The sequence below is a fragment of the Scyliorhinus torazame genome, chromosome 27 (assembly GCF_047496885.1).
Source record: "Scyliorhinus torazame isolate Kashiwa2021f chromosome 27, sScyTor2.1, whole genome shotgun sequence".
Taxonomy (NCBI): domain Eukaryota; kingdom Metazoa; phylum Chordata; class Chondrichthyes; order Carcharhiniformes; family Scyliorhinidae; genus Scyliorhinus; species Scyliorhinus torazame.
The window spans coordinates 5,602,072-5,629,440 of record NC_092733.1 but is presented as its reverse complement, the minus strand read 5'-3'; the positions used below and the strand labels follow the sequence as shown (position 1 = coordinate 5,629,440).

The following is a 27,369-nucleotide window of genomic DNA, read 5'->3' as shown; positions in this document are numbered from 1 at the left end:
CCAGCCAACAAGGTGGAAGCGAGGAGAGCAGTCCCGAGATTCACGGACGCTGAGCTCGAGACCCTCCTGGCAGCAGTGAAGGAGAGGCAGGTGACTCTGTATCCCGGGGTGGGAAGCTGCCAGGCGCTGACATTCGACGAGCCTGGACGCTGATGACAGAGGCGGTCAGCGTCATGGGCAACACCGTCCGACTGGCCAGCTGGAAAAAACTGCGTGACCTCCTGAGGGTGGCCAGGGTGAGTAGGCAGCACTGTGCCCCAGGCACCCACACCGACCCATGCAGCCGTAATCCACCCCACCTGGCGGCCCTCGAAACCCCACCCTCTGCCACATGCCGGCACCCACACCGCCAGTCATGGCTGGGTGCTCTGGCCACTGAAGCCACCGGGTACCCACCCCCTCGACTGCCTGCGTCGGACTGTCTAACGCTACATTTTCTGTTTCCCCCCAGGAGAAGGCTGTGCACACCCGCTGAGAGTGGGGGAGGTCTGGAGGGGGTCTGACGGATCTCAATGCAGACGGACAAAGGGCACTCAACATGGTCGGAGGGTTTGAAGAAACGACAGTCGCCGGGGTGGAGGTCGGCATCCTGCGGGGAAGTGAGACCCTGCTGAGTTACGGTTCCCCATGGGACGTGTGTCACCCCTCCCCACCACCAGCCCTACCCCACCCTACCACCACCACCCCATCCACCCCCTCTACACCCACCCTCCCCTCCACCAAACCTACCCCACCCTACCATCACCGCCTTATCCTCCCCCTCTACCCACCACCACCACCCCCATCCACCCCCTCTACACCCACCCTCCCCACCACCAACCCTACCCTACCCTACCATCACCACCCCACACTCCCCCTCTACCCACCACCCCCACCACCCCATCCACCCCCTCTACACCCACCCTCCCCTCCACCAAACCTACCCCACCCTACCATCACCACCCCACACTCCCCCTCTACCCACCACCACCACCCCATCCACCCCCTCTACACCCACCCTCCCCACCACCAACCCTACCCTACCCTACCATCACCACCCCACACTCCCCCTCTACCCACCACCCCCACCACCCCCTCTGCACCCACCCTCCCCACCACCAACCCTACCCCACCCTACCACCACCACCCCACACTCCCCCTCTACCCACCACCCCCACCACCCCCTCTGCACCCACCCTCCCCACCACCAACCCTACCCCACCCTACCACCACCGCCTCCTCCTCCCCCTCTACCCACCACCACCACCCCACCATCACCCACACACCCATACCACCACCACCACCCCTAATCGTGAGCCTTCCCTTGTGTCTTGCCGGAGCTGCTGGTGGTGGGATGAGCCCTTGTGGTGTCCCCTGTCCACGGCCCCAGCCTCAGCCAGAATCTGGTCCACCCACGTCGACGCTACCACCAAGAAAGCACAACAGCGCCTATACTTCCTCAGGAAACTAAGGAAATTCGGCATGTCCACACTGACTCTTACCAACTTTTACAGATGCACCATAGAAAGCATCCTATCAGGCTGCATCACAGCCTGGTATGGCAACTGCTCAGCCCAGGACCGCAAGAAACATCAGAGAGTCGTGAACACTGCCCAGTCCATCACACAAACCTGCCTCCCATCCATTGACTCCATCTACACCTCCCGCTGCCTGGGGAAAGCGGGCAGTATAATCAAAGATCCCTCCCACCCGGCTTACTCACTCTTCCAACTTCTTCCATCAGGCAGGAGTTACAGAAGTTTGAGAACACGCAGGAACAGACTCAAAAACAGCTTCTTCCCCGCTGTCACCAGACTCCTAAATGACCCTCTTATGGACTGACCTCATTAACACTACACCCTGTATGCTTCATCCGATGCCAGTGCTTATAGAACATAGAACATAGAACATAGAACAATACAGCGCAGTACAGGCCCTTCGGCCCACGATGTTGCACCGAAACAAAAGCCATCTAACCTACACTATGCCATTATCATCCATATGTTTATCCAATAAACTTTTAAATGCCCTCAATGTTAGCGAGTTCACTACTGTAGCAGGTAGGGCATTCCACGGCCTCACTACTCTTTGCGTAAAGAACCTACCTCTGACCTCTGTCCTATATCTATTACCCCTCAGTTTAAAGTTATGTCCCCTCGTGCCAGCCATATCCATCCGCGGGAGAAGGCTCTCACTGTCCACCCTATCCAACCCCCTGATCATTTTGTATGCCTCTATTAAGTCTCCTCTTAACCTTCTTCTCTCCAACGAAAACAACCTCAAGTCCGTCAGCCTTTCCTCATAAGATTTTCCCTCCATACCAGGCAACATCCTGGTAAATCTCCTCTGCACCCGCTCCAAAGCCTCCACGTCCTTCCTATAATGCGGTGACCAGAACTGTACGCAATACTCCAAATGCGGCCGGACCAGAGTTCTGTACAGCTGCAACATGACCTCCCGACTCCGGAACTCAATCCCTCTACCAATAAAGGCCAACACTCCATAGGCCTTCTTCACAACCCTATCAACCTGGGTGGCAACTTTCAGGGATCTATGTACATGGACACCTAGATCCCTCTGCTCAGCCACACTTTCAAGAACTTTACCATTAGCCAAATATTCCGCATTCCTGTTATTCCTTCCAAAGTGAATCACCTCACACTTCTCTACATTAAACTCCATTTGCCACCTCTCAGCCCAGCTCTGCAGCTTATCTATATCCCTCTGTAACCTGCTACATCCTTCCACACTATCGACAACACCACCGACTTTAGTATCGTCTGCAAATTTACTCACCCACCCTTCTGCGCCTTCCTCTAGGTCATTGATAAAAATGACAAACAGCAACGGCCCCAGAACAGATCCTTGTGGTACTCCACTTGTGACTGTACTCCATTCTGAACATTTCCCATCAACCACCACCCTCTGTCTTCTTTCAGCTAGCCAATTTCTGATCCACATCTCTAAATCACCCTCAATCCCCAGCCTCCGTATTTTTTGCAATAGCCTACCGTGGGGAACCTTATCAAACGCTTTGCTGAAATCCATATACACCACATCAACTGCTCTACCCTCGTCTACCTGTTCAGTCACCTTCTCAAAGAACTCAATAAGGTTTGTGAGGCATGACCTACCCTTCACAAAGCCATGCTGACTATCCCTGATCATATTATTCCTATCTAGATGATTATAAATCTTGTCCCTTATAATCCCCTCCAAGACTTTACCCACTACAGACGTGAGGCTCACCGGTCTATAGTTGCCGGGGTTGTCTCTGCTCCCCTTTTTGAACAAAGGGACCACATTTGCTGTCCTCCAGTCCTCTGGCACTATTCCTGTAGCCAATGATGACATAAAAATCAAAGCCAAAGGTCCAGCAATCTCTTCCCTGGCCTCCCATAGAATCCTAGGATAAATCCCATCAGGTCCCGGGGACTTATCTATTTTCAGCCTGTCCAGAATTGCCAACACCTCTTCCCTACGTACCTCAATGCCATCTATTCTATTAGCCTGGGGCTCAGCATTCTCCTCCACAACATTATCTTTTTCCTGAGTGAATACTGACGAAAAATATTCATTTAGTATCTCGCCTATCTCTTCAGACTCCACACACAATTTCCCATCCCTGTCCTTGACTGGTCCTACTCTTTCCCTAGTCATTCGCTTATTCCTGACATACCTATAGAAAGCTTTTGGGTTTTCCTTGATCCTTCCTGCCAAATACTTCTCATGTCCCCTCCTTGCTCGTCTTAGCTCTCTCTTTAGATCCTTCCTCGCTACCTTGTAACTATCCATCGCCCCAACCGAAACTTCACACTTCATCTTCACATAGGCCTTCTTCTTCCTCTTAACAAGAGATTCCACTTCCTTGGTAAACCACGGTTCCCTCACTCGACGCCTTCCTCCCTGTCTGACCGGTACATACTTATCAAGAACACGCAGTAGCTGATCCTTGAACAAGCCCCACTTATCCAGTGTGCCCAACACTTGCAGCCTACTTCTCCACCTTATCCCCCCCAAGTCACGTCTAATGGCATCATAATTGCCCTTCCCCCAGCTATAACTCTTGCCCTGCGGTGTATACTTATCCCTTTCCATCATTAACGTAAACGTCACCGAATTGTGGTCACTGTCCCCAAAGTGCTCTCCTACCTCCAAATCCAACACCTGGCCTGGTTCATTACCCAAAACCAAATCCAACGTGGCCTTGCCTCTTGTTGGCCTGTCAACATATTGTTTCAGGAAACCCTCCTGCACACACTGTACAAAAAACGACCCATCTATTGTACTCGAACTATATATTTTCCAGTCAATATTTGGAAAGTTAAAGTCTCCCATAATAACTACCCTGTTACTTTCGCTCATATCCAGAATCATCTTCGCCATCCTTTCCTCTACATCCCTAGAACTATTAGGAGGCCTATAAAAAACTCCCAACAGGGTGACCTCTCCTTTCCTGTTTCTAACTTCAGCCAATACTACCTCGGAAGAAGAGTCCCCATCTAGCATCCTCTCCGCCACCGTAATACTGCTCTTGACTAGCAGCGCCACACCTCCCCCTCTTTTGCCTCCTTCTCTGAGCTTACTAAAACACCTAAACCCCGGAACCTGCAACATCCATTCCTGTCCCTGCTCTATCCATGTCTCCGAAATGGCCACAACATCGAAGTCCCAGGTACCAACCCACGCTGCCAGTTCCCCTACCTTGTTTCGTATACTCCTGGCATTGAAGTAGACACACTTCAAACCACCTACCTGAACGCTGGCCCCCTCCTGCGACGTCAAATCTGTGCTCCTGACCTCTATACTCTCATTCTCCCTTACCCTAAAACTACAATCCAGGTTCCCATGTAGTTACATTGTATAACTTGTGTTGTTCTATTATGTATTTTCTTTTCATGGTTGACAAGAGAGGTTGAATGTCTTGTTAAGAGGAAAAAGGAGACTTATGTAAGGCTGAGGAAACAAGGTTCAGACAGGGCATCGGAGGGATACAAGATAGCCAGGAGGGAACTGAAGAAAGGGATTAGGAGAGCTAAGAGAGGGCATGAACAATCTTTGGCGGGTAGGATCAAGGAAAACCTTTTACACATATGTGAGAAATATGAGAATGACTAGAGCGAGGGTAGGTCCGATCAAGGACAGTAGCGGGAGATTGTGTATTGAGTCTGAAGAGATAGGAAAGGTCTTGAACGAGTACTTTTCTTCAGTATTTACAAATGAGAGGGGCCATATTGTTGGAGAGGACAGTGTGAAACAGACTGGTAAGCTCAAGGAAATACTTGTTAGGAAGGAAGATGTGTTGGACATTTTGAAAAACTTGAGGATAGACAAGTCCCCCGGGCCTGACGGGATATATCCAAGGATTCTATGGGAAGCAAGAGATGAAATTGCAGAGCCGTTGGCAATGATCTTTTCGTCCTCACTGTCAACAGGAGTGGTACCAGGGGATTGGAGAGTGGCGAATGTTGTGCCCCTGTTCAAAAAAGGGACTAGGGATAACCCTGGGAATTACAGGCCAGTTAGTCTTACTTTGGTGGTAGGCAAAGTCATGGAAAGGGTACTGAAGGATAGGATTACTGAGCATCTGGAAAGACACTGCTTGATTAGGGATAGTCAGCACAGATTTGTGAGGGGTAGGTCTTGCTTACAAGTCTTATTGAATTCTTTGAGGAGGTGACCAAGCATGTGGATGAAGGTAAAGCACTGGATGTAGTGTACATGGATTTTAGTAAGGCATTTGATAAGGTTCCCCATGGTAGGCTTCTGCAGAAAGTAAGGAGGCATGGGATAGTGGGAAATTTGGCCAGTTGGATAACAAACTGGCTAACCGATAGAAGTCAGAGAGTGATGGTGGATGGCAAATATTCAGCCTGGATCCCAGTTACCAGTGGCGTACCGCAGGGATCAGTTCTGGGTCCTCTGCTGTTTGTGATTTTCATTAATGACTTGGATGAGGGAGTTGAAGGGTGGGTCAGTAAATTTGCAGACGATACGAAGATTGGTGGAGTTGTGGATAGTGAGGAGGGCTGTTGTCGGCTGCAAAGAGACATAGATAGGATGCAGAGCTGGGCTGAGAAGTGGCAGATGGAGTTTAACACTGAAAAGTGTGAGGTTGTCCATTTTGGAAGGACAAATATGAATGCGGAACACAGGGTTAACGGTAGAGTTCTTGGCAATGTGGAGGAGCAGAGAGATCTTGGGGTCTATGTTCATACATCTTTGAAAGTTGCCACTCAAGTGGATAGAGCTGTGAAGAAGGCCTATGGTGTGCTAGCGTTCATTAACAGAGGGATTGAATTTAAGAGCCGTGAGGTGATGATGCAGCTGTACAAAACTTTGGTAAGGCCACATTTGGAGTACTGTGTACAGTTCTGGTCGCCACATTTTAGGAAGGATGTGGAAGCTTTGGAAAAGGTGCAAAGGAGATTTACCAGGATGTTGCCTGGAATGGAGAGTAGGTCTTACGAGGAAAGGTTGAGGGTGCTAGGCCTTTTCTCATTAGAATGGAGAAGGATGAGGGGCGACTTGATAGAGGTTTATAAGTTGATCGGGGAATAGATAGAGTAGACAGTCAGAGACTTTTTCCCCGGGTGGAACAAACCATTACAAGGGGACATAAATTTAAGGTGAATGGTGGAAGATATAGGGGGGATGTCAGAGGTAGGTTCTTTACCCAGAGTAGTGGGGGCATGGAATGCACTGCCTGTGGAAGTAGTTGAGTCGGAAACATTAGGGACCTTCAAGCAGCTATTGGATAGGTACATGGATTACGGTAAAATGATATAGTGTAGATTTATTTGTTCTTAAGGGCAGCATGGTAGCATTGTGGATAGCACAATTGCTTCACAGCTCCAGGGTCCCAGGTTCGATTCCGGCTTGTGTCACTGTCTGTGCGGAGTCTGCACATCCTCCCCGTGTGTGCGTGGGTTTCCTCCGGGTGCTCCGGTTTCCTCCCACAGTCCAAAGATGTGCAGGTTGGGTGGATTGGCCATGATAAATTGCCCTTAGTGTCCAAAATTGCCCTTGGTGTTGGGTGGAGGTGTTGACTTTGGGGAGGGTGCTCTTTCCAAGAGCCGGTGCAGACTCAATGGGCCGAATGGCCTCCTTCTGCACTGTAAATTCAATGATAATCTATGATTAATCTAGGACAAAGGTTCGGCACAACATTGTGGGCCGAAGGGCCTGTTCTGTACTGTATTTTTCTATGTTCTATGTTCTAAACGATCTTTTTGAGCTGCTCGGTTCTATGCGACAATAAATAAATCCAATCCAATTTGGCGTGCACCCAGTGCCCGTCACAATTTTGGCACTAAAACCAATTCTCAGCCCAATCGCCTTTCCCAATTCCGGCTGATGGAGAATTCTGCTACGGTGGCGATTTCAGCAGCGCGATTGGGTGTCTGTACTTGCTTTTTAGATAAGGGTGGGATTGGCTGGTTAAATAGCACTTCATCATTCAGTCTTTGTCTGTCAGACTGAGCTTTGTGTCCTGGCTCAGATTTTAATAATGAGGTTACCCAAAACGTTTGAACCTAACTAAAGGAGCGAATTTGTAGCCAGCGAGTGTGCGACAGGAGAGTTGAGATTACCACTCACTCAGGGCCACCTCCATGACAGGAGGTGAAGCAAGAAACATTGACAGTATAACTTAATTGGCTCTTTGTCATTGCCATCTAAGACTATTTCCACATTCCTGTCCTATTCAATCTCAAAGCCCTGCATCATCCTCTGCTTCAAATAGCAATCCAACTTTCCATTAAATGATGCAGAGGCTCCTTCCGCAACCACTCCCTGTAACAAAGCAAACAAAACTGCAAAAAGCAATGTTTTCCTTCTCTTTCCCTCTTTTCCCCCCTTCCCATTCTCCCTTTCTCTCTCCTCCACTCCCCCTTGCTCCTCTCTTTCCCTTTCACTTCTCTGCCCCCTCAGTCCGCCCTTGACAATGTTAAATTGGTTTCAAGGTTCAATATCTTCTGGTTGAACACGAACCAGGAAAATTCCTTTTGAGATAAAGCAGTAAATAAAGGAGTGTTACATTAATACTTGAGAGAATATCAAAGCCTGCTTTAACCTGTTACTATGTGCTATGTACCAACCAGGAACTGAGTGAGTGCTGAGCTTTAAATTAATTTCAATTCGGAACTGAAGCTGAACTCAGATTTTGGACACCCAACAAGAGCAGAGGGAGAGACATTCAGTCCCAAATCCATAGGTTAGCTCTTACCTGTCCACGTCAAAGGGGAAGCAGAATTTGGGCAGGCTCTGTAGAGATTCCTGTGAGAAGAAAAGCAGGCATGTTTTGATGGTCTATTAACTGCTCTCAGTAATATATCAGGTTGGTTATTTGTTTCTGGGTCACTTTGAACTACACAGCCAGGAGATCCCTGGGATTGATCCATGAGCCCCCACTTCAGTTTACTGTCTAGTGGCTTCCGCTGCAAGGCTGCAGATGCAGTGCAGGGTGTTAGAGGCTTTACTGACATCTCCATTGGTTACGTAGTCTGCTGACACTCTAACTCATTCAAACCTCGTCCAGTTCCAGAGTCAAATCTGGGCACTTGAACATGAACTTAGCTGAGTGAACTGGAGAGAGTTTTAACATAACTGGATGGAGGGAAATGGATGAAGCTGAAGAAGACAAAGTGTTCCCACATCAGCAATCAAGGCAGTGGTTAGCACTGATGCTTCGCAGCACCAGGGTTTCAGGTTCGATTCCCAGATTGGGTCACTATCAGGTTGGAGTCTGCACGTTCTCCCCGTGTCTGCGTGAGTTTCCTCCGGGTGCTCCGGTTTCCTCCCACAAGTCCCGAAAGACGTGCTGTTAGATGAATTGGACATTCTGAATTCTCCCTCTGTGTACCCGAACAGGTGCCGGAATGTGGCGACTAGGGGCTTTTCACAGTAACTTCATTGCCGTGTTAATGGAAGCCTACTTGTGACAGTAATAAAGATTATTATTATTGTGTTGTAAAGAAATAAGAGATGACACTGAGGCACCAGTCAGGCACTCACTCGCAGTCTATAGCAGAACCCTTTCATTAGAATTAACCCATAACAATGACATGAATTCTGATTTTTCTCAAAGGTAATAAATGCTGGCCTAGCCATGAATGAATTTTTAAAATTTGGATTACTTGTTTTATTTGTATCGTCATTTTGACAAGTTGGCACCTGCCACAATGAGGATTTTTCAATCTCCTGTGTACACGTGATAAACCAATTCACACACAGGGCAACAAAACAGTACCATGATCAATAAATATTTAACCTGGCCCAAAACAATTATCTTAAAATCCACTGTGGAGCTCCTACTCAGATTTAACTCTCATCATTTAACCAAAATACGAATGAATGTGAAGGGGACTTGTTCAGCACCCATCATGTCTGCACCTGTCACTGGTCTACTTGTTAATCAGCTCACTGATGGGTTAGTTCGATTTTCCAGCTGCAAATGACAGAGTGAAATAGAAAGTACAGCTTACCTGGTCATTGTAATCTTCAGGAAACTGCCTCAGTACAGCGGGGTCTGGAAGGGGAGAACAAGTTCAGTAAATAGTCATCTGTCTCAGCTTGCACACTACAGTCATTGTTCCTCCTGATTTGCTGCTTTGTTTACTAGCCTGCAAGCACCGTCAGATGCATTTTTGTAAGAAAGAAGAACTGAAGGCCAGTGAAGAAGCTGCTGATTCATTTGATGGAGATCCAGTTGGGAGTTATCCACAGGAGATGTAGTGAAGATGAAGATTTCCTGTGGAATTCATCATCACATTGAAGGGGCAAAGGGTATCTGCAAAATACAGTCTCTGCCAACCTGGAGGCCGACTATCAGCACTGCAAAGTGTTCCCACGACAGGACGATAAGGCCAGTACAGGCAGAATGGGACAAATGGCCTCCCTCCATGCTGTATCAGCCTATCACTCTGGGGAGTGAGGCGAGTCGAGAACATCTTTCTTTGGGATGGAGTTTAGTGAGTCTTCAGCAGACTGGAAATTATGCTGCCCAGTGGAATTTGCTGGTTTAGCACAGGGCTAAATCACTGGCTTTGAAAGCAGACCAAGGCAGGCCAACAGCACGGTTCAATTCCCATACCAGCCTCCCCGAACAGGCGCCGGAATGTGGCGACTAGGGGCTTTTCATAGTAACTTCATTTGAAGACTACTTGTGACAATAAGCGATTTTCATTTCATTTTCATTTCATTTTTCATTTATGTGGAACTTCCAAGATTCACTCCCAATCTACTTTGCTGGGTAGGACTGGCTTGCCAATCTCTTTGTCCGTGTCCCAATGGACGCTGTCCCACATCGCACACATAATGTTGAATCTTGAAGAATAATCAAGGGAGGGTGATGGACGCAATCCCCCTGATTGGAGACTAAGTGCCACTGCCGATGGGAATACCAGAGTGTTTCCTGCTGGCGTTGGGAGCAATCCCGACGAGCCAATGGCACATCGGGGTTCTCGCTGGACCCGAGAAGGATGGGACCTAATCTCTCTGACAGGTCTCACTCCTCAGAGATCGAGGTGCCATTTTTAAAGGGCTCTTCAAGGGCCCAATCCGCAGCTTTTTTAAAGAGGCTCACTTTGTTCTCAAGAGTTTCCGAGAAAGAGCAGGAATGGGGGCAGCACTCCAGCAGAGCACCAGCCATTTCTAGGAAGCACTTAAGAACAAAGTGACAGCCTCTTTAAACAAACTGCAGTTGGAAAAACAGCTGCTCAAAAGAGGAAGTACTTGAGAGCTCATGGACCCCTGTGCAGCTATATAAATAAACAACCTTAATTCTCCCTTTGAAACTGCTTGGATCTGTCAATCAAAAAGCTGCTAAAAGGCAGGGGATGTTTGCTGGGTTGGATGAGCTGAGGGAGGGGTTTGAGTTACCAAGGAGGAGTGTGTTTAGGGACTGGCAGATGTGGGGGAACTTTGCGCGAAAGGAGCTTCCTTCATTCACCCAACTATCGGAGTACATGCGGCTGGAGAAGGTGCTGCTCCCAGAGGTGGGAGAGGGCAGGATTGGGAATATATACGGGTGGCTGGGAGAGCAGGACAAGGTCCTGGTGGAAAGGATCAACCAGGAGTTGAGGAGGGAGATAGGATGGGGACTCTGGTGTGAGGCAATGCGGTGAGTGAACTCAACCTCTTCCTGTGCTAGAATGAGCTTGATTCAGTTTAAAGTTGGGCACAGGGTCCACGTGACTCAGGCTCGGATGAGTGTTTTTTTTCTGGGGGCAACAGACAGATGCGAGAAATGTGGGTGGGGGCCGGTCAATTGTGCCCAAATATTATAATAATCTTTATTATTGTCACAAGTAGGCTACATTAACACTGCAATGAAGTTACTGTGGAAATCCCCGAGTCACCGCATTCCGGCGCCTGTTCGGGTACACTGAGGGAGAATTCAGAATGTCCAATTCACCGAACAAGCACGTCTTTCGGGACTTGTGGGGGGAAACCGGAGCACCCGGAGGAAACCCACGCACACACGGGGAGAACGTGCAGACTCCACACAGACAGTGACCCAAGCCGGGAATCGAACCCGGGACCCTGGCGCTGTGAAGCAACAGTGCTAACCACTGTGCCACCGTGCCGCCCCGTGTTCTGGGGAAGTGGGGGGTTGGAGAGCGATTGGGAGGCGGTGTTCTTGACCCTATCGTGGATTGTAAAGTTTGAGGCGAAGCTGGACACGATGGTGCCGATCTTTGGCGTGTCAGAGGTGCCGGACCTCCTGGAGGGGAAGGAAGAGCTTTGACAAAGGGTCATCTGGATTAGAAACGCTAGCTCTTTTCTCTCCTTACAGATGCTGTCAGACCTGCTGAGATTTTCCAGCATTTTGTCTTTTGGTTTTATTTATATGAGACTTGATGGGCCGAATGGCCTCCTTCTGCACTGTATGTTCTATGTTCTATGATTGGTACTGGACCTACAGCACACGCTAAGAGCAATACACGAACACAGATATGCAGAGTGGGATTCTCCATGTACCCGCCGTGAGGCTGTCTGCTATTGGCCAGTGACAGGATCCTCTGGTTACACCGTTGTTAACGGGGTTTCCCATTGACTGTGAACCCCGCGGCAAGGGGGGTGCCATCGGCGGAACTGGAAAAATCCCACCGGCATGAATGGCCGGAAAACTCCTCCTGAAATATCCATTGATCCCTCCCAGTATTCCTGTTGGGCATCATAGATGAAGAGAACATGGTCGCTTTGTGGTTATGTTACAGTATGTGAAATCAGCGCCTGGGTTCAAATCCCAAGTTGTGAAATTGAATTGAACAATGTAGCCTAGTAACCGCCAGGCAATGGGATTTGGATCATTCCACCAGCAGAGGACTTGAACATACATCTGTTATCAGCATTATTCAGCTTCCTTTATAACCTTATATTCCCTCCCTTAGATGGAACCCTGACCAGCCTGTATATTACTCGACCGTACGCCCCCATTCCTCTACATCACTTCTTCATTATGCCACCTCTCTGTAATTGTCCCTCAATTCTACTCTTCTCCCCTGAATACCGTACGCATCTGTCTTGCACCCTCTACCTCGCTCAGGTCTCTATAGATTTGTGATTTCAGTGCAATGATCGGTCCCCCCCAAGAGCAGAGTCAGACATGAATCTAATTCATACCAACCACGACCCATAAGATTCAGGATCAGAGGAGGGTTCTGAAATCTCAGCTTAACTCCAGCTGCCATGACTGCTCACAACTAGCCAGTTCAATCTATCATTCAATCTTCAAAATCAGTAGCTTTGAGCATTAAGCACACAATGAATGGAAGGCTGCCAGAGCCAGTAACTGTGCAAATATGTCCCTGTGTCGTGCTTGTGAATTGCATCCTCTTTAAACACCATTAATGGGGGGGGGGTCTGGGTACCAGGGATTTCCAGTCATGGTGCATCTGTCTGTAGCGAGAGTCAGCACTTTCAGGAGAGTAGGGAAGACAAGGGGTAAAACCGTACGCAGCTGTCGAGCGTCCGTGGCCAATCCCTGCACTGTACCAGCAGAGAGTTGGGCCTGTTTCCTAGCAGACAGGATGTGGTTTAATACAAGATGGAGCTGCTCAGTAACTAGAACGTGATTCTGTTTAAAAAAATATATAAAATGTCTGATCTACCCATCCTGCCTCATCACTCCATCCCCTGTCAGCACATGGCCCTGACTCCAGTTCCAAACATTTCTCTAAGCTGCCTCCTGAGTAATAGAGATGATGTTTTGTGCGTGACTTTTCTGCCCATTGCCCGTTGACCTGGTGATGAGCTCAGCAGGAAACATTTGCCACAACTTTTTAAAAAACTCCAGTCACTGAGAGAGAGTCTGAGCCCACAATCACAGGACCCAAAACCACCTCTTCTGGTGCCTTCACATTTTGTTTTTCCTCTTCCCACGGCAATGACCTGTGGCCATTCGACATTTGTGAACAAGCATTAACTGGCTGTTTGAGGGCGGCACGCGGCACAGTGGTTAGCACTGCAGCCTACGGCGCTGAGGACCCGGGTTCGAATCCTGGCTCTGGGTCACTGTCTGTGTGGAGTTTGCACATTCTCCCCATGTTTGCGTGGATTTCACCCCCAAAGATGTGCAGGGAAGGTGGATTGGCCACGCTAAATTGCCCCTTAATTGGAAAAAAAATAATTAGGCAATCTACATTAAAAAAAAAAGAAATATTTAAACTGGCTGGTTGACTACAGGTGGAATCATGGCTAAAGACTTCCTGTCCACACACCTCTGCTTCCCAGCGCTTATTACAATTCTCCGGATTGTGAACTTTGTGCTTCCGCGGCCAATTGCAATAAAGTCACTTGCTCTGCCTCGGCTACCACCCTGGCTGTGGTCAGCTTAACTCAGCAGACAGCAGGATTGAAACTGCAATCTTCCTAGTCTTTATGACACAACAATAATTTATACCAGCAGCTAAAGCACTTTCACCAGACTGTTAATAAATAAAATCTGACACTGGGCCACATAAAGAGGTTGAAAGTAGGAGACAAAGAGGAGTTTTAAGGAGTGTTTTAAATTAGCACGGAGCAAAGAGGTTTTTAGAGAAGGAATGGCGGAGCTCAGGGCCCAGGGTGTTGGAGACACGGACACTAATGGTGGAACACTGGAAATTGGGGTTACGTAAGAAGCCCGAATGAGAGGAGCTGGCAGAGATTACAGAGATGGGGAAATGGGAAGACACAGAGGGATTGTAAAACAAGAGTGATCATTTTAAAATCATTGAAGAGGGAGGGGTTAAGGCAGTGGGGCCCACTCTTTATTAGGTTATACCAATCATTTCCAATCGCAGGGTCACGACCCACGGTCGAGGGGCTATCAGTCGCAACGCTCCCGATCGCGGGAAGAAGTGTCCAATGGCTGCAACCGGCTTTTAAACCTCACATTTGTCCGGATTAAACTCCATCTGCCATCTCTCCGCCCAAGTCTCCAGACAATCTAAATCCTGCTGTATCCTCCGACAGTCTTCATCGCTATCCGCAATTCCACCAACCTTTGTGTCGTCTGCAAACTTACTAATCAGACTAGTTACATTTTCCTCCAAATCATTTATATATACTACAAACAGCAAAGGTCCCAGCACTGATCCCTGTGGAACACCACTAGTCACAGCCCTCCAATTAGAAAAGCATCCCTCCATTGCTACTCTCTGCCTTCTATGACCTAGCCAGTTCTGTATCCACCTTGCCAGCTCACCCCTGATCCCGTGTGACTTCACCTTTTGTACTAGTCTACCATGAGGGACCTTGTCAAAGGCCTTACTGAAGTCCATATAGACAACATCCACTGCCCTACCTGCATCAATCATCTTAGTGACCTCCTCGAAAAACTCTATCAAGTTAGTGAGACACGACCTCCCCTTCACAAAACCATGCTGCCTCTCACTAATACGTCCATTTGCTTCCAAATGGGAGTAGATCCTGTCTCGAAGAATTCTCTCCAGTAATTTCCGCACCACTGAAGTAAGGCTCACCGGCTTGTAGTTCCCTGGATTATCCTTGTTACCCTTCTTAAACAGAGGAACAACATTGGCTACTCTCCAGTCCTCCGGGACATCACCTGAAGACAGTGAGGATCCAAAGATTTCTGTCAAGGCCTCAGCAATTTCCTCTCCAGCCTCCTTCAGTATTCTGGGGTAGATCCCATCAGGCCCTGGAGACTTATCTACCTTAATATTTTTTAAGACACCCAACACCTCGTCTTTTTGGATCTCAATGTGACCCAGGCTATCTACACACCCTTCTCCAGACTCAACATCTACCAATTCCTTCTCTTTGGTGAATACTGATGCAAAGTGTTCATTTAGTACCTCGCCCATTTCCTCTGGCTCCACACATAGATTCCCTTGCCTATCCTTCAGTGGGCCAACCCTTTCCCTGGCTACCCTCTTGCTTTTTATGTACGTGTAAAAAGCCTTGGGATTTTCCTTAACCCTATTTGCCAATGACTTTTCGTGACCCCTTCTAGCCCTCCTGACTCCTTGCTTAAGTTCCTTCCTACTTTCCTTATATTCCATACAGGCTTCGTCTGTTCCCAGCCTTTTAGCCCTGACAAATGCCTCCTTTTTCTTTTTGACGAGGCCTACAATATCACTCGTTATCCAAGGTTCCCGAAAATTGCCGTATTTATCCTTCTGCTTCAAACCTCTTCCTTTCCCCACAAGCAAGGTGAGAGGTCACAGATTTCCCCTTGCAACTATTCCAGGGCTGCAGTCATAGAATCATAGAATTTACAGTGCAGAAGGAGGCCATTCGGCCCATCAAGTCTGCACCTGCCCTTGGAAAGAGCACCCTACATAAGCCCACAACTCCACCATATCCCCGTAACACAACAACTCCACCTATCCTTTCTGGATGCTAATGGGCAATTTATCATGGCCAATCCACCTAACCTGCTCAGTTTTGGACTGTGGGAGGAAACCAGAGCACCCGGAGGAAACCCACGCACACACGGGGAGAACGTACAGCCTCCACACATCAGTGACCCAGCGGGGAATCGAACCTGGGACCCAGGAGCTGTGAAGCAAAAGTACTAACCACTGTGTTACCGTGTCGCCCCTACAGACAGGAGGCTGTTCCACTGAGTGACTGCCCTGGGCAGACACAGTCATGATACTAATGAGAGGAATGCTGCAGATTGCAGAACATGCTTTTCATCAGTTTTGTGTTTCAGAAAGTGTTGATGTACGGTGAGGACAGGACAGGACTTTGGACTGTGAAGCCTTAGACCTGAAGAAAGGGCAAAGTAGCACAGAATGTGCAGGACCTACAGAATAGATTGAAGGGAGAGTGTGGTCAAAAACATATTGACAGTGAGCTGCCCCTTTAACGTTTATGCTGCCAGTTTGGACATGATTATTTTTAAAAATAGTAAATTTAAGACAACTTCGAACATGATCAAGAGAGGAAAGAGAGCATTTTGAGAATGCTGAGGCCATGCAAACTTGTTTCCTGTTGCATTTGGTAATACCTCAACCACAGTAGCTCCGCCCACTTGTCCTCATCAGTCACACTTGTCCCCATTGTGTCGGGCGTAACAGGCTGAGACAGTTTAATGGTGAGGTCAGGCCAGACTTGGGTTGTGTTCCCTCGAGTTTAGAAGCTAGAGAGTGATCTGATGGAGGTATTTCAAATGATTAAAGGATACAATGGGGCAAATAAGAGAGAAACTATGTCCTCTAATGGGGGAAATATTAAAATTAGAGTTAGAACCCAGAATAGGGAAGTACTTTTTCACACAGAAGGGAAGCGGAGATCTGGAATTCTCTCCCCACGGGGCTGTGAGGGTCATTTGGAGTTTTCAAGATTCTGATGGATGGATTTTGTTAGGATAGGGAATCAAAGGATATGGAGCTAAGGTGGGTAAGTGGAATTGAGTTCTAAATTAGATATGACCTAGATGCGGCCCAAGTCTGTAAGAAACTTCAGAGAGCCGTGAACACCGCCCAGTCCATCACACAAACCTGCCTCCCATCCATTGACTCCATCTACACCTCCCGCTGCCTTGGGAAAGCGGGCAGCATAATCAAAGACCCCTCCCACCCGGGTTATTCATTCTTCCAACCTCTTCCTTCGGGCTGGAGATACAAAAGTCTGAGAACACGCACTAATAGGTTCAAAAACAGCTTCTTCCCCGCTGTTACCAGACTCCTGAATGGCCCTCTTATGGACTGATCTCTCCTCACATCTTCTCTCCTGAGCAGTACTACACTCCCAATGCTTCACCCGATGCCTGTGTCTATGTATCTACATTGTGTATTTATGCATGTTCTATGTTTTTTCATGTATGGACCGATCTGTCTGGACTGTACACAGAACAATACTTTTCACTGTACCTCGGTACACGTGACAATAAATCTAATCCAGTGAAAACATGCTGGACGAACGTAACGCTAGACTTACCTCTCAGAGAGAAGTGAGAGACTGCTGTGTGCTCTATTAAGATACAGCTGCTGCTTTCTAGACATCTGTCTGAGGCAGCAGGTGTAAGGCACGGGTGAGTGAAAAAGCAGTGATTTCTTTCACTGCTTCTGTCTGGACTGCTCTTCACCCTCCAGACAGGAGTGACTGATGGGGGTCAGGGAGGGTTCTCTACTATGGGGAGGTTCTCTGATATGGGGGGTCTCTGATATGGGGGTCTGGAGAGGTGGGCAGGATTTGTATTATGGTGGGCCCTCCAATGCACTATGGGGGCACCTACCTAATATTTGTTCCACTGCAAGATCATCCACGCCAGGGCCATACTGGCAAATACTTGTTCCAATTCATGCCCACATGAATCCTGGTCCAAAGAATTACGAAGATGTGGAGAATCCGGTGCCCAGTCCGTTAATAGGATGCAAATGGGTCATTTTGACCCATTTGCATCCTTCCACTGGCCTGGGGTGCAAACCTGGATTCCACTGCCAGTGGGGGCCCGGAGCATCACGGACAGGGTGCCAATTCCGATTTGTCCCCCCACACGGGATTTCCACCGCCAGGAACTCTGCTACCAGCTACCGCCGGAGGAGAATCCAGCCCATATTCTGTTAGTACAGGCACGTAAACGTTTCAATAGTTCTTGGATCAATGATTGCACCTGCTGAGCCTAAATTTTAGAAACCCAGCCAAGCATTCATGGAACATCTGTCATAACAAAAGCTTCCAACTCCACTGACAGAACAGGAAACGATTTCCCTTTCACCCAGAGACCGTGCCGTTAAATGGAGGTGGAGCAGGTACAGACCATTCGTTCAACTTTCAGAAGCTGGGTTTCTTTTTAAAAACATCCAGATTGCCACTCCAATTAAATCAAAGCACAAAACATGACATCAGAGGGCATTTAAAAAAATACATTGGGTGCGATCCACCAACCGTGTTGCGTTCGTGCTCGAGTGCGGTGCGACCAGTGAATGCCGGGAGAGCCCTCTCGTGGGCTTCCCGGAAGTCTTCACGCCTGGCGGGATTCACTGAAGTCCCGCGAGAGGTCGGAGTCAGAATCCCGCTCACATGGACGGGACTAAACGGCATGCTCCGAAGCCGGTTTTAAACCGGTTTTGGCGAACTTACTCAGGGTCTACCAGAGGCTGCAGCTATCAATGCTGGTACACACAAAAGTGGACCAGGTGCAATGGCACCCGGGGGGGTCTCCTGGGCCACCGGAGACCCCTGGTGGTCAGGGTCAGTGCAGAGTGGCACCCTGGCCCTCCCCCTGGAACATGGGCAACTTGGCACCCCCACCGTGTCACTAACAAATTACAAAGCTAAGCTGGCAGGAGCACTGCAGGGGTGCCAGTGCAAACATGCCTGAGTGCCAGGGTGGCACTGCCAAGGCTCAAGGGCCGAGGGGGGCCATATCCATGAAAGGAGGGTGGAGGGGGGGGGGGGGGGGGGGTTGAAGGGTGGGGGTGTGCAGGTAGGTAGGAGATCCGGGAGGTTGGAGGGTGAACATGTGGGGGTCCTTGAAGGGAGGGGGTGTTCGAAGGGGGCTTGTGGGGCCTGAAGAGGTGGACCCCCAGGGACCTCATTGAGGGGTGTCCTCACTTGGGGGGGTGTAGGGTAGTGTCCATGTGTGTGGGGGGGTGACATTGCGCATGGGTGGGGAGTGTGGGGACCCACAAGCTCACTTAGAGATCAGGGCACCCTTTCAAAATGGCGGCCCGATCACGGAGATCAGCTTCCCAGTGCGAAACAGAAATCTGGGCTAAACCAGTGAGAAAGTCCGCAGGGCCCAATAAAGTGACTAAGTCACTTGGGGGCAGCACGGTAGCATTGTGGATAGCACAACTGCTTCACAGCTCCAGGGTCGCAGGTTCGATTCCCGGCTTGGGTCACTGTCTGTGCGGAGTCTGCACATCCTCCCCGTGTGTGCGTGGGTTTCCTCCGGGTGCTCCGGTTTCCTCCCACAGTCCAAAGATGTGCAGGTTAGGTGATTGGCCATGCTAAATTGTCCTTAGTGTCCAAAATTTCCCTTAGTGTTGGGTGGGATTACTGGGTTATGGGGATAGGGTGGAGGTGTTGACCTTGGGTAGGGTGCTCTTTCCAAGAGACGGTGCAGACCCGATGGGCCGAATGGCGTCCTTCTGCACTGTAAATTCTATGATTCTATAATTCTATAATAGCGATGGGAAACTCCCTGAAAAACCCGCCACAAATGAACTTAGAAATGTTTCCGGAGTAACGTGCCCATTATGTTGCTTTCTCCATTGGGAAAGCACGATAATGCGCGTGAACAATTACATAAAGCTGGTCAATATAAGGGTCCACGTATCACTGGCAGACTGATCCCAGAGATGAATCACATCAACACTATAATACAGCACCTAATAGTGACATTCGAAGGTGTCAAAACATTTTAGACGGACCTTTCAAAATGTTCCAGACTCCTCGGCAGACTTTCTTCATGAACTCCGTGTTTTTAATGGGCTTCCAGAACCCCGTCCCACCAGATGAAAGTGCTTTGCGGGAAGGAAGTTGGATTTTCATCCCCCATGGGGAACACCCATCTCAGTGGGGACGGCTGGAGCGGTTTGTACACTCGGCATTCCCAATTTGCAAAATGGCCAGAGGAAAATGGGGTGGGTTGGGAATGCAGAGGAAAATCGGATATCCTCGAAACAAGAAGGGTGGCTATTTGCACCTCCACACCCAGATGAAAACTTATCCCAGAGAGTCGGGATAAAAGATTCATTCTCAGAGAATCGTATCTTTATGTTTGCCGATGATACTAAGTTAGGAAACATGGGAAATGAGAGCAGGAAGTTGCAAAAAGATTGAGACAAATTCGGGAATGGGAAAAGCAGATGGAAAAGCAGAAGCGAAGGTCTAATGCAGGTAGGGAATATACAGTGAATGGTAGAACCCTCAAGAGTATTGAAAGTCAGAGAGATCTAGGAGTACAGGTCCACAGGTCACTGAAAGGGGCAACACAGGTGGAGAAGGTAGTCAAGAAGGCATACGGCATGCTTGCCTTCATTGGCCGGGGCATTGAGTATAAGAATTGGCAAGTCATGTTGCAGCTGTATAGAACCTTAGTTCGGCCACACTTGGAGTATAGTGTTCAATTCTGGTCGCCACACTACCAGAAGGATGTGGAGGCTTTAGAGAGGGTGCAGAAGAGATTTACCAGAATGTTGCCTGGTATGGAGGGCATTAGCTATGAGGAGCGGTTGAATAAACTCGGTTTGGTCTCACTGGAACGAAGGAGGTTGAGGGGCGACCTGATAGAGGTCTACAAAATTATGAGGGGCATAGACAGAGTGGATAGTCAGAGGCTTTTCCCCAGGGTAGAGGGGTCAATTACTAGGGGGCGTAGGTTTAAGGTGAGAGGGGCAAGGTTTAGAGTAGATGTACGAGGCAAGTTTTTTACACAGAGGGTAGTGGGTGCCTGGAACTCGCTACCGGAGGAGGTGGTGGAAGCAGGGACGATAGTGACATTTAAGGGGCATCTTGACAAATACATGAATAGGATGGGAATAGAGGGATACGGACCCAGGAAGTGTAGAAGATTGTAGTTTAGTCGGGCAGCATGGTTGGCACGGGCTTGGAGGGCTGAAGGGCCTGTTCCTGTGCTGTACTTTTCTTTGTTCTTTGTTCTTTGAATCCAATATAAGGAAGTTTGAAGTGAAACTGCGGAAAGAAGTTGCAATATTTTCTGAACGGCGAGACTGGAGGAATGGAGGGATTTGGATGTCCAGCTACACAAGTTACTAAGAACTAGAGTACAGGCACAAAACAACATTATAGCTCCAATGGAATATTAGCCTTGATCTCAAATCGGCTGGGATTTAACAAAACAGAGGAAATGATGTTCGGGTTGTACAGAGCCTTAGTCCATTGAGAATATTGTGCTCAGTTCTGGACAGTGCACTCCACGATTGGTCTCAGAGGGAATATTGTGCATATTCACTGAGATAATACCAGGGCTTAAGTGGTAAATTCATGGCTCTTATTTCCTTGGGTTTAGAAGAGAGATGATCTAATTGAGGCTTTTCAAAATGAGAAACAGAATAGACCCAGAGAAAGTATTTCCTCCGAGTCCAGGGAATTCTGAACAAGATACAATCTCAAAATTGAAGTTTCAGTCAGGAAGCACCTCTCCACACAAATCATAGAATCATAGAATTTACAGTGCAGAAAAAGGCCATTCGGCCCATCGAGTCTGCACCGGCCCTTGTAAAGAGCGTCCTAGGGTCTGTTTTAGCACAGTGGGCTAAATGACTTAATTGAAGCCTACTTCTGACAATAAGCAATTATTATTATTATTATTATTAATAAGCTCACACCTTCACTCCATCCCTGTAACCCAGTAATCTCACCAATCTTTTGGACACTAAGGGGCAATTTTGGACACTAAGGGCAATTTAGCGCGGCCAATCCACCTAACCTGCACAGCTTTGGACTGTGGGAGGAAACCGGAGCACCCGGAGGAAACCCACGCAGACACGGGGAGAACGTGCAGACTCCGCACAGACAGTGACCCAGCGGGGAATCGAACCTGGGACCCTGGTGCTGTGAAGCAACAGTGCTAACCACTGTGCTACCGTGCTGTCCAAATGGCAGTGGAAACCTGCAAATATCCCTCCCCAAAAAACTGTGGATGTGTGAGTAGTCAGAATCGTCAAGACGAAGGTCGATATATTTTTGTGAGGGAAGGGTAACAAGGCAGATGAATGAAAGAGAGGCAAATGTTTTAATTGAAAGGCGGAAGAGGATTGAGGGGCTGAATTGTGTCTTGTTGCAAAGTAAGACATAGATGGGAAGCATAGAACATTACAGCGCAGTACAGGCCCTCCGGCCCTCGATCTTGCGCCGACTTTTGAAACCACTGTGAAAGCAGAGGTGGAGGGCATTTTCGCCAGGGTGAGTTGGATTGGATCAAATGCTGTCCTCACCAACTTCACCTCATGAGGACATTTGAAGATAAATTTAAGATTGAACAACTTTTCAGCACTTCTATTTGGTAATTGTTCTCACTCACCAATGTCTGATTTTGGACACGAGGCCTCGATAAACAACTCAAATGTCCTTTCTGGGCTTTCTCTAAAAATAGAAATTGAAACGACATTGGTTAAGTCATAGTAAATCTGGAAAGTAAGTCTTCTTTCCTGAAGCACTGGCCCACGCAGGGTATAAAGCAGTAACTAGGCCAGTGGCCAGCCATTGTGATCCATTGCGATCACTACCTCCACCTCCCTACCTTCCGGGGGCATCATGATCATGTTTAACAACCTCTTACATTGGCCACCATCTGCCTACCCTTAACAAACCCAGTCTGGTCCTCCCCAATAACGTCCGGAACACAATCCTCAATCCTGGAGGACAAAATTTTGGCCAGCAGTTTGGCGTCCACATTCAACAGGGATATCGGCCTGTAGGACTCACACAGCCCCGGGTTCTTGTCCCGCTTCAGGATCAGCGAAATCGTGGCCTGTGACATTGTCGGGGGAAACACCCCTCTCTCCCTTGCCTCATTGAACATCCTCATCAACACCGGCCCCAATATCCCAGAGAACTTTTTATAGAACTCCACTGGGTACCCGTCCGGCCCCGGGGCTTTACCCGACTGCATGGCCTTCAGACCCTCCGCTATCTCTTCCAACCTGATCGGGGCCCCCAGCCCTTCTACCAGCTCCCTGTCCACCTTTGGAAAGTTCAGCCCCCCTAGGAAGTGCCTCATCCCCTCCGACCCCGTAGGGGGTTCCGACCCATACAGCCTACTGTAAAAATCCCTAAACACCTTATTCACCCCTGCTGAATCTCCAACCAGGTTCCCATCTCCGTCATTTACTTTCCCTATCTGCCTGGCTGCCTCCCTCTTTCTAAGCTGCTGTGCAAGTATTCTGCTGGCCTTCTCTCAATGCTCATAGATTGCCCCCCTCGCCTGTCTCAGCTGCTCCACCGTGGTTAACAAGTCGAACTCCGCCTGTAGCCTCCGCCATTCCCTTAAAAGCCCTGCCTCTGGGGTCTCCGCATACCTCCTATCGATCTGTAGTATCTCCTTTAACAGTCGGTCCGTCTCTGCCCTGTCTACCTTCTCTCTGTGGGACTGTATCGAGATCAGCTCCCCTCTGACCACCGCCTTCAATGTCTCCCAGACCACCGCTGCCAAAATTTCCCCCTTGTCGTTGACCTGCAGGTAGTTCTGAATACATTTCCTCAGCTGCCCACACACCTCTTTGTCGGCTAAAAGACCCACGTCTAACCTCCAGTGTGGGCGCTGGTTACTGTCTTTACTAACCTGTAGGTCAACCCAGTGCGGGGCATGGTCTGAGATTGTGATCGCCGAGTACCCCGTGTCCACCACCCCCGTCAGTAAGGCCCTGCTCAGAATAAAGAAATCAATCCGGGAGTACACTTTGTGCACGTGTGACAAGAAGGAGAACTCCTTCACCCTTGGCTGCCAAATCTCCACAAACCCTTTTAGTTCCTTTGACATTGCTGGCACCCTGCCCGTTTTTGAGCTTGACCGGTCCAAGCCAGGGTCAATAACTGTGTTGAAGTCCCCTCCCATGACCAACCTGTGCGAGTCCAGGTCCGGTATCTTCCCCAGCATCCTCTTTATAAACTCCATATCATTCCAATTTGGTGCATACACATTTACTAATACCACCTGCACCCCCTCCAGTTTCCCACTGACCATAATGTACCGACCTCCCACATCCGAGACTATTCTACCCGCCTCAAACACCACCCGCTTATTGATCAGGATCGTGACCCCTCTAGTCTTTGAATCCAGTCCCGAGTGAAAGACCTGACTGACCCAGCCTTTCCTCAATCTAATCTGGTCAGTTACTCTAAGGTGCGTCTCCTGCAACATTACCACGTCCGCCTTCAGTCCCCAAAGATGCGCGAACAAGCGTGCTCTCTTGACCGGCCCATTTAACCCTCGAACATTCCAGGTGATCAGCCTAGTTGGGGGACTCATTGCCCCCCCTTGCCGATCAGCCATCCCCTTTTTTGGGCCTGCCTCCAGCCCATGCTCCACGCCTCCACCGGCCAGCCCCTAGGCAGCCTCCGCCCCCAACCTCCTCTCTGTCCCTTAGCACAAGTCCCTCCCTCGTCAGCAGAACATTTCCCCCCCCTCCCCCCCTAGTAACAGCACAATGTAAATCAACCCCTTTGATAAGCCTAACATCTGCTCACCCCCCACTACGCTTCCGTGAGCTAGCCCGCCCAGCTAGCTTGGTGGCCCCCATCCCTGGCGCCGGATAGTCTCCCACCTATTGTTCCCTCCCCACCGCTCATACAAACATGCTCCAACATCAAACAATCCTGACAGAAAAACACCAAAATCTAAACAAGCACACCTCCATCCCCCAACAGTGCAAATGAAAACCTTAACTCAGCTCTGCCACTGGTCCCAAATCAATACAGAAGGCATTACAAACATTCCACAAAATGAAAAACGAGAAACTTTTTTTAAAGAACAAAAAAAAACATGAACATTGTAGCAAAGTTCAAAAGTTCTCAGTCCACCACCAGTCCTTTACTTTTCACAAAGTCCAGCGCGTCCTCAGGCAACTCGAAATAAAAGTGCTGTTCCTCGTACATGACCCAGAGACAGGTCGGATACACAGAACGAAGTTCACCTTTTTCTTAAAAAGGGTCGACCTGACCTGGTTAAATCCCGCTCTCCTGGCCACCTCCGCACTCAGGTCTTGGTAGACCCGCAGGATACTGTTGTCCCACTTGACCCACTGTCTGCTTGACCCACTGTAGAATGCGCTCCTTATTCAAGTACCTGTGGAATCTCACCACCATTGGCCTCGGAGGGTCTCCCATTCGCGGCTTCCTCGCCGGTGCTCTGTGAGCCCTGTCCACCTCCAAGGGTCGGGAGAATGCCCCATCCCCCAGCAGCTTCTCAAACATGTCCGCGATGTATGCCCCAGCGTCCGCTCCTTCGGACCCCTCTGGGAGCCCAACGATTCTCAAGTTCTGCCGGCGGGACCTATTCTCTAGGTCCTCCACCTTCTCCAGGAGCTTCTTCTGCTGATCTCTCAGCGTCCCCACCTCCATCTCCACCGCTGTTTGATGTTCCTCATGGTCAGCCAGCGCCTTGTCTACCTTCTGGATCGCCCGATCTTGGGCATCCAATCCAAGCTCCAGCCGCTCAATTGACTCTTTTATCGGGTCCAAGCAGTCCCGTTTCTGCTTGGCGAAGCCCTCCTGAATAACTTACATCAGCTGCTCCGTTGACCGCTGGGTCGACAAACCAGAGGTCCGGTCCTCCGCCATGCTGTCTCCTGCTGCAGCTTCAGCCCAAGCCTTCTCTGTCTTTCTGTTTCTGCCTTTACGAGCACTTCTAGTCCTTCTCTCCATGCACTGCTGTGGGAATTCAGAACGCAATTGCCTCTGTCATCAGTTTTTCAATTCAAGTCTGGTAAAAAAATCGGGGAAAAAGGTCCAAAAGCCCGACCCGAGCGGGAGCCACCAAATGTGCGACTTCCTCCTTCATAGCTGCCACCAGAAGCCCTCTAGTGAGTACATCTAGGGGCTGTATATAGGGGCTGTTTAGCACAGGACTAAATCGCTGGCTTTGAAAGCAGACCAAGGCAGGCCAGCAGCACGGTTCAATTCCCGTACCAGCCTCCCCGAACAGGCGCCGGAATGTGGCGACTAGGGGCTTTTCACAGTAACTTCATTGAAGTTACTTCATTAAAAACAACAGGGTTGTGATGGGAGACTTCAACTTCCCCAATATTGACTGGGACTCACTTAGTGCCAGGGGCTTAGACGGGGCAGAGTTTGTAAGGAGCATCCAGGAGGGCTTCTTAAAACAATATGTAAACAGTCCAACTAGGGAAGGGGCGGTACTGGACCTGGTATTGGGGAATGAGCCCGGCCAGGTGGTAGATGTTTCAGTAGGGGAGCATTTCGGTAACAGTGACCACAATTCAGTAAGTTTTAAAGTACTGGTGGACAAGGATAGGAGTGGTCCGAGGATGAATGTACTAAACTGGGGGAAGGCTAATTATAACAATATTAGGCGGGAACTGAAGAACATAGATTGGGGGCGGATGTTTGAGGGCAAATCAACATCTGACATGTGGGAGGCTTTCAAGTGTCAGTTGAAAGGAATACAGGACAGGCATGTTCCTGTGAGGAAGAAAGATAAATACGGCAATTTTCGGGAACCTTGGATGACGAGTGATATTGTAGGCCTCGTCAAAAAGAAAAAGGAGGCATTTGTCAGGGCTAAAAGGCTGGGAACAGACGAAGCCTGTGTGGCATATAAGGAAAGTAGGAAGGAACTTAAGCAAGGAGTCAGGAGGGCTAGAAGGGGTCATGAAAAGTCATTGGCAAATAGGGTTAAGGAAAATCCCAAGGCTTTTTACACTTACATAAAAAGCAAGAGGGTAGCCAGGGAAAGGGTTGGCCCACTGAAGGATAGGCAAGGGAATCTGTGTGTGGAGCCAGAGGAAATGGGCGAGGTACTAAATGAATACTTTGCATCAGTATTCACCAAAGAGAAGGAATTGGTAGATGTTGAGTCTGGAGAAGGGGGTGTAGATAGCCTGGGTCACATTGTGATCCAAAAAGACGAGGTGTTGGGTGTCTTAAAAAATATTAAGGTAGATAAGTCCCCAGGGCCGGATGGGATCTACCCCAGAATACTGAAGGAGGCTGGAGAGGAAATTGCTGAGGCCTTGACAGAAATCTTTGGATCCTCGCTGTCTTCAGGGGATGTCCCGGAGGACTGGAGAATAGCCAATGTTGTTCCTCTGTTTAAGAAGGGTGGCAGGGATAATCCCGGGAACTACAGGCCGGTGAGCCTTACTTCAGTGGTAGGGAAATTACTGGAGAGAATTCTTCGAGACAGGATCTACTCCCATTTGGAAGCAAATGGACGTATTAGTGAGAGGCAGCACGGTTTTGTGAAGGGGAGGTCGTGTCTCACTAACTTGATAGAGTTTT

General features: G+C 49.0%; 1 protein-coding gene across 2 annotated transcripts in view; it reads right to left on the bottom strand.

Moving 5' to 3' along the window:
* The window catches only part of LOC140403146 (DENN domain-containing protein 1B-like), a 100,843-nt gene that overhangs the window by 61,330 nt on the left and 12,144 nt on the right, over positions 1–27,369 (bottom strand). For both annotated transcript variants that reach the window (XM_072490828.1, XM_072490829.1), the window contains exons 2-4: positions 22,433–22,494; positions 9,465–9,508; positions 8,207–8,256 (exon numbers count right to left, since the gene is read on the bottom strand). In XM_072490828.1, the coding sequence (XP_072346929.1) occupies positions 8,207–8,256; positions 9,465–9,508; positions 22,433–22,494 (156 nt within the window). The remainder of the gene's footprint in view (positions 1–8,206; positions 8,257–9,464; positions 9,509–22,432; positions 22,495–27,369) is intronic.